This window comes from Pseudophryne corroboree, chromosome 2, assembly GCF_028390025.1.
Source record: "Pseudophryne corroboree isolate aPseCor3 chromosome 2, aPseCor3.hap2, whole genome shotgun sequence".
Taxonomy (NCBI): domain Eukaryota; kingdom Metazoa; phylum Chordata; class Amphibia; order Anura; family Myobatrachidae; genus Pseudophryne; species Pseudophryne corroboree.
Window position 1 is genome coordinate 248,340,581 of NC_086445.1, and position 7,633 is coordinate 248,348,213.

Here is a 7,633-nt window from a genome sequence, read left to right on the forward strand (position 1 = left end):
GCACCCTCCGGATGGTGCTGGCGCCCTCCGGAAGGCGGCGCCCCGGGCAAAAGTCCTGCTTGCCCGTGGCAAGATCTGCTACTGATAATTGTACAGTGTATATACTTTAAAAACTTTTTTTAATTTGTACTAAAAACTATTACAATGTGATTGGTTGCTATAAGCAACGTCACCTTTACATAAACGTTCCCCACTGAGTAGTGAGCAAGTGAAGTTGTTGTGGAATTATACAAGTTCTGCCATGTCCGAGGACAGCCAGGAGGCCGGTCCCTGCCTGGCAATAGCGATTCCTCGGTCCTCCTGCAGTACACGCAGACGAGCACTAGATGGCCCCCCAAGCAGTGACACTGCTAGCATCTCGCCCGATGTGCGCTCATTGGTTGGGAGTGGCCGCTGCTGCTGGCCTGGGAGTGACGTGACGTCTCCGTAGCTAGAAAGTGCTCCGAGCTCCCCGGCTGCTCACACACATTCCGGAAGAGGAGACAGCGGCGGCCGCAGACATGGTGAGGAGGGGCCGCTACCGGCCGCGTACTTTATGCTGGGTTGGGGGATTAGGCAGTGTGCGCGCTGTAGCCGGTGTATATAGTGCCGGGTAGTGATCGGGATGTGGGTACGCGCTCACATTGCACTGACTGACCCGTGTTTCCTTCTCTTGCATTGCACAGTGTGACTTCTCAGAAGACCAGATCGCCGGTAAGTGGCCGCAGTTGTATGTTATTGTCTGATGACTGTGGCACTTGGGTTACCATCGCTGGCTGATCACAGTCAGGAGAGCTTATTGCCCACACACCACATTCACTCACCCTTCTCCATTGCCAACACTTGCCCACATTCTCACCCCTGTCTCTCTCCCTCCTTTCTGGTGACCAGATTGACACACCCTCTGGACTGCTAGAGGGTGTCTGTGCCATGCTGTGAGGTTGCCCCCTGCCCTCTACTCTGTGTACCTGGGTGTGCAGCTCCTCTCCTGCACACTGTCTGTCACCCCTCCCCTGCCCTGCACCCTGTCTGTCACCCCTGCACCCAGTCTGCCACCTCCCAGCCTGTACTCTGATGTTCTGCGGGATGATATTGGCTCTTAACCTGTGCAGCCAGCGCCTGTACTGGGGTCTGTGGCAATACATGTCTGCTCTTGTCTGGTTTTGCATTGAAATAAGTGATCGCCAGCTTCTTTCATGCCAAGCTAACAGTTGCAGAATCTGTGTTGTGTGCTGGCACTAATGACTGTTTCAGGTGTATATACTGTTATTATAACTGCAGGACCTTTCATGCATCCTGTAAACAGCAGTAGAGCATTTTCTCTGAGAGCGAGTTGCAGTAATTGCTGCAGTTTAATACAGTGTTTCCTGGGGAGAGCTATTTTGCATGTTGTATCCTAAACTGTGCAGGAGTTTGGTTCAAAAAGGGTTGAGATTGCCTAAAAAACAAAAAAAAGGGCAGACTAGATGGGCCAAGTGGTTATCTGCCGTCACATTCTATGTTTCTATGTAACTAATGTCTTTATTGTTGTGATGCAGTGGTGTTAGCCTTATAAGGAAGGTGACAGAGGGTTGCAGGGCTCTGGTGCCTGCTGTGTTTGCATGCCTCTCTCGACACCAGTCTCTTGACACAATCCAACCCTCCCTTCCTCTGCATTAAAATGGCTGCCAGGCTGTTCCCTGGATGCCTTATATGGTAACAAAGCCTCATTCTGAGCCTGTTAGTACAGTGCTGTCATAGTGGAAGGAGGAGTTGCTAGAACAGAAGATTATTGGGAGTGAGGTTCCCACATTCCTATCTGGAAGATGCCTTCGGGATCCTGCTGTCCCTCTTCCCGTCCTTATTGCTACAGCAGCCTGTACAGTCTGAGACACAGCGACAGGTTAGATAGGGACTGGTAATGCTGCAGACAGTACACTGCTGATAACTGCAGGCTGCCTGGGCTGAGAGTCCTGTAGGATGGGTTCAGCTCCACTCCCTGGAATTCAGCAGGAGGGGCTGGGTGCAGGGAGTGCCACAGGAAGGAAGAGTAAGCCAGACTGCTTTAGCAATTACTGGCAGATATATTAGCCTGACTGAGTACAGGAGGCTAACCTAGTTATTGCATTTGAAATATTTCCTGGAGTAACGTAAATAGGACAGGACATAAAGTAACTCCTTATTTACTGTCCAGGTTAGCTGGAAATGGTTTCATGTATATTAACCATTGTTTAGCCTCATTCACAATGATTGTTTTAAGATCATATCCCATAAACTGATTTCAGTACTACGAGATGTGTCCTAGGTTTCAACCTAGAATTGTTTGTGGCTAGTAACTTCACATTGCTGCTGTAGATCAGCAATTCTAATCCCATACAATTTTATTTAGCCCTTTCCCTATGTGGTAAAACCTCTGGTAACGTGCGGAAGCACACTGATTACGTGTAAAATGCAGAATACAATGGGTTTTTATGCACGTTAAATGCAGAGTGTTGCACACCACCACCCGAGGGAGAATAGAACCCATGGTGAGCGGACTCACTGCCGGTATTGCGGCTGGCGGGGTGCCGCTGGCGGGATCCTGACAGCCGGCATCCGGTCAGTCGGGTTATCTCACTGAACCTAGGGACAAACGGTAAGGTTTTGGCTATGTTATGATATCCCACACTATTTCCCTGAGCTCCTGAACAAATGCAACAGTGCATACACACAGTATGATATAGCATACGATTTTGCACAATACATTTAGCTGGCACTTTATTGTGATGACGCAATTCGGATACAATATCGTACGTTGCATACACACGGTACAATATGCACTAGATAGTGTACTATCTAGCCAAAATTGAGCAGCATGTGCATCCAATATAGAACATCGGATCCGACCCGCAGGAACGCGCACCGCACTATATCGCACTGTAGCCAGAAAGTGTTATATAGTGCAAAAAATCGCACCATGTGTACCCAGCCTAAGTCACTAATTGGATATGCCCCTAAATGTGTGCAAGATCTTGTTCTCTGCTGTCAGTTAATGTTATGTCCACAGTGGAGACTGTAGTGATTCAACAATCTGCATCCCTGAAATACTTAGCTATGATTCTGATATCTACAAATCTACATGTGACCACATCCATGATTAATGCAGGTTTGTGCAGTAATAGTCTTCTCTCAGATTACCACATATAGGGATTACTGGTCAGGAGCAGATTTCTATACTGGGTTTTAAAGTCTTTTTTGACTCTCATAACCACATCTGTAAAATTTCATGTGTGCCCTCCCAGATTACAGAGAGGGTTTTGGTCTCTTTGACCGCAACGGAGATGGCAAAATCTACTACACCCAGTGTGGGGACGTCATGCGAGCTCTTGGGCAGAACCCCACAAATGCAGAGGTTCTAAAAGTCTTGGGAAATCCAAAGGCTGAAGGTTTGTGATCTTTTCAAGAACAAATTTTAATTCTATTATGGTTTTCTTTTGAGGACAGATTGAGTAGAATACAAGTGTGTAATTTACAATCCTTAAGATGTATATATTGCCTTTACAGAAACAGCCAATATCCAGCCTATCACTGCAGCGTGTGCCTGAGTGATGCACCTGTTCTTATATCATTGACTAGGTTATGTTTTTTACAGAATTGGGGGCAATTCAATTGTTTTGGGTGTCTAGAAATACAGTCTCTTATTGGGGCTGTTTTAGATGCCCGAACAATTGTCATGATTCAGTTGTGCATGTGCACCCAAACAACATGTCGTACCCAAATAGACCGGGTTTAGTCGCGTAAAACGGCTAAACCTGTCTAAAGTCCTACTTTGGGCGACTTGGTGCACATTTCTTCTCACACCTCAGGAGGTTTCGAGAAGAAATGTCCTCCCCGTGGCTGCTGGGTGTGAATTGCACCCCCTAGTGGTAGCTACAGGGAAAAATAATTGAATTCTCCCCCTTGACTACATCTGCTGTATGTAAGGGGAGTACACTCGGTATACTGTCTGCAAAATGGTATGGCTCCATATAAAGACGTCTACAAATCTTGCTTAAGTTATAATTCAAAACTTGCATCCAATGCATTGTCAAGTCATTGCTTTTCCAGAATGCTAGGTATACAGGGATATTTCTCTTACTCTGAAGTAATCAACAGATTTACTCCTATATAGAGCTGAACAGCAAGATGCTTGGCTTTGATCAGTTCCTTCCAATGATGCAAACTATTGCCAAGAACAAGGACCAGGGCACACAGGAAGACTTCGTAGAGGGCCTGAAAGTGTTTGACAAGGAAGGCAATGGCACGGTGATGGGGGCGGAGCTGCGTCATGTCCTTGTTACTCTAGGTAAGGAGTGACACATCTATACTAGGCGGTCAGTCTGTAGCCTGAGATTGCACTGGTTACACTTACACACACACACACACACACACACACACACACACACTTTCATATTAGTTATTGTAAGAATTGTCCCTTCTAGTCCATAAACAGCTGTTGTGATACTTGTGTCCTGGGACATTTTCATTAATGTAAATGTTTCTGCTGGCTTTCAGGAGAAAAGATGCAAGAGGATGAGGTGGAGATGCTGGTGTCTGGTCATGAAGACGCTAACGGCTGCATTAATTATGAAGGTGAGAGATTCAGCCAGAGGGGCTGAATTTTTAGGAAATTTGTGTTTGTTTTTTTTGTAGGTTTTCAAAAATTCTGTGGTCTGTTAAGGTTTCTTTTTATTATGATTAAGTGTTTTTCTTATTTTCTTGAACAATAGGCATTTGCAGACACTGTCCAGTGCCGTTATATGATCACTGGAACAAAGTTCATTTCTCCCATAGGGTCTCGTGTAGCATGTATAAAAATCACTTGCCTGTTGGTTTGTTTCTGGTGTTTAACTGATAAACATTTTACTATCTATAGATTTCAACACTGTTTTAAGCGGTCAACTGGAATTTTTGTTGGGGGGAGGGGGCTGTCTGTGTTCCATGTGTATGAGGGTTAACTGGAGTCTGATGAATCTTCCTTCCCACAGACTTTGTCAGGCACATCATGTCTTCGTGACCACACCCCTTGGGTATGCTGGTTCTTCGTTCTCATCTCCGTTTGATTTACAACTTTTTTTATTTTTTTTCTCTCCCTCTTGGAACCTCTTGAATACTGGATGCCTTGGCATGTCTCTGCATGCTCTCTGTTCTGCCAGAGCTGCATTGTAATAGTTAGCTCCTCTAACGACATTAAGGTGTCATTGCGGCATCTTAAACTCTGCCATTGGCCTTCTTTGCAGGAGGCCGGCTGCTTGAGAAGTGAATGTGTGTGTTTGTTGTCTGTTTGAACGCTCGGGTTATGCTTGAAATTTAGATTGGTTTCCAATTTGTTCTTAAAATAAAAATAAGGTACAAATGGAATAATTAGTTAAAATCCAAAATTATCCCTGCATCTACAGACCAATCTACGGCTTGGTGCCACTTCATTTTCTGAAATTAAAAGGAGATAAACTATTTTACTGCCAAAATGTTGGGTCTGTAGTCTTGTCTCATGTGTCTATCAAATATGTATGTGAAGACATGACTTGTAAGTCTAGGAACTATTTTTGTGAGTGGACAGTTCATTAAATATTCTGCCTCTATATTGCAGTGTGTGGTCTGATCAATCTGATAAACTGTCCCCTTATATAAAAACATGAAGCTATATCCTACAGTGCTTCTGTCGTATTGGAACACAAGCCTCTATGTGTAGATGTGAGATCAGATCTGTGTGTGTGATCTGGTTGTTCTGCTTTCTTGCTGTTGGCAATCTGCTGATTGCATTTATCCTTTTAGTAGATGATTAGAAATCTTTCGATGCTTATGCCTTCCAATCCTTGCACAATTTGCTGTAGATTACATGACCTAATCTGTTAGATTATTAGATTATAGATCTGGGAGAGGGGCTCCTATTGGTTATTTTGATGGGGTAGTAATGTAGAAGACATTTTGGTACATTGGCACATAGTAAATTAGGTCACCATCTTTATTGTTTAGAAAAGTGTCCTTTTCCAGAATGCCTAAATCTAGCCCTTTAGTTTAGAGGTGGGGTGGGGGTATCGAGCCTTATAAATAGTAGCACATGTCTAAATAAGAGCTAGAAGCAGGTGGAATAGTAAATCTGATAAATCTTCCCCTAGTATCTAAGATCTACTCGCCATACTTCTGTTATATAAACCATGTGGCAGAAACTGGAACTCTGCCGGTCACCTGCACATAATGGAGGAAGTTCTGTAGAGCAACATGGCCCATCTACTCACTAGGAACCGGGCACCTCGTGACTGCATTGCAGGCGCTACATTCTCAGGTTTTGTTTGGCCAATGACATGGCTGCCTCCAGTTCATTCATGTGGGTGCACTTTAAAGCTGGCGATTGTGTACAATAATATTACATATATTTTCTCTTTAGTTAGTTTCCATATTCTATAAACTTGAGCCCCATCTGCTCATGTAGGAGCCCCTGCCCCTGTTGGAGAGGACTGGATTTGTTGACTTGCTGTTTCACAGAAATCTCAGGACCTTTTTATTTCTGATGTTTAATGAAACACTAGTCTATACATATTTGTGTAGACTAATGTCAAAGGCTTTTAGTATTTCTTGTGCTAAACAGCATGTTAACATCCCTTTCAGCTCTATTTTGAAAGTAACTTACTTTTTGTTTCCTTTCAGAACTTGTCCGGATGGTAATCAGCGGCTGAATCTTCTCTATTATACGCTTCAAGCCAAGGGGAAGGGGAGCTGCCTGTGTTATATTTCTATCAATGTTTTCCCTTGGAGGCGAGGTTGAGCTGTGTAATGAGGGTCCTTGTCTTACCCCTTTGTCTTGTTGGCGTCTTATCTGATGTCCTGAAGGAGTGTGTGTCCTCACGAATGGGGTTAGCTGAACCATGAGAGTGCAGTCTCTGTAACTATTCTACCACACAGATAATAAATTATTTCTATTTTTCCCGCTCAATGAATAAAGTGGCATTTTTGTATTTCAAAACCTCCCTGTGAATTTTTCCTTTGTGATAACGACAAGTGATGTCTTGGTAACTTTACATTTGTTCCAGGAACAATGGTGATAGAGCATAAAACTGCATTGTCTGATATAACCTATGCCGAAAAATAAAATGTCTATAAATAAAAACCATGCTTGACTCCTAAGTAATAGCCCTATCCACTATATAGAAGGCAGAATATCTCATTAGAGAATAAACCCGTTCAAATGGTTTTCCTAAAGTAAATTAATCCTTTTAGATTACCAAATGTTTCTGGTGGGGTTTTTATTTTATTTTTTTCCGTCCACGTCATAATGGGCTAGTTTTTGGGTGTACTTGTTTTATTGTTACCGTAAATGCGTTTCCACAATACTATGGAAAATTATGCTCAGTGTGTCTGAATACTATTAATAATAATAATAATAATAATTTTCTCTATCGTCCTAAGTGGATGCTGGGGTTCCTGAAAGGACCATGGGGAATAGCGGCTCCGCAGGAGACAGGGCACAAAAGTAAAGCTTTTACAGGTCAGGTGGTGTGTACTGGCTCCTCCCCCTATGACCCTCCTCCAGACTCCAGTTAGATTTTTGTGCCCGGCCGAGAAGGGTGCAATTCTAGGTGGCTCTCATAAAGAGCTGCTTAGAGAGTTTAGCTTAGGTTTTTTATTTTACAGTGATTCCTGCTGGCAACAGGATCAC

The 7,633-nt window shown here is 43.8% G+C and overlaps 1 protein-coding gene across 2 annotated transcripts; it reads left to right on the forward strand.

Moving 5' to 3' along the window:
- The first annotated feature begins 419 nt into the window (after nucleotides 1-419).
- On the forward strand, nucleotides 420-6,940 carry MYL6 (myosin light chain 6). 2 transcript variants are annotated; one of them, XM_063952631.1, is made up of 7 exons: nucleotides 420-503; nucleotides 666-693; nucleotides 3,240-3,383; nucleotides 4,109-4,282; nucleotides 4,492-4,569; nucleotides 4,965-5,006; nucleotides 6,625-6,940. In XM_063952631.1, the coding sequence occupies exons 1-6, from the start codon at nucleotides 501-503 to the stop codon at nucleotides 4,991-4,993; spliced, it is 456 nt and encodes a 151-aa protein (XP_063808701.1). In that variant the 5' UTR covers nucleotides 420-500; the 3' UTR covers nucleotides 4,994-5,006; nucleotides 6,625-6,940. The 2 variants fall into 2 exon arrangements, with proteins under 2 accessions (XP_063808701.1, XP_063808700.1); XM_063952630.1 differs by lacking the exon at nucleotides 4,965-5,006 and having other exon boundaries at nucleotides 424-503.
- The last annotated feature ends 693 nt before the right edge of the window (nucleotides 6,941-7,633 follow it).

What these genes read in the sequence shown, in the direction of transcription:
- MYL6 (XM_063952631.1), top strand. An exon ending in TCATGTCCTTGTTACTCTAG is followed by an intron (nt 4,283 to 4,491) that starts GTAAGGAGTGAC and finishes GCTGGCTTTCAG; the next exon opens with GAGAAAAGATGCAAGAGGAT. An exon ending in CGGCTGCATTAATTATGAAG is followed by an intron (nt 4,570 to 4,964) that starts GTGAGAGATTCA and finishes TCCTTCCCACAG; the next exon opens with ACTTTGTCAGGCACATCATG.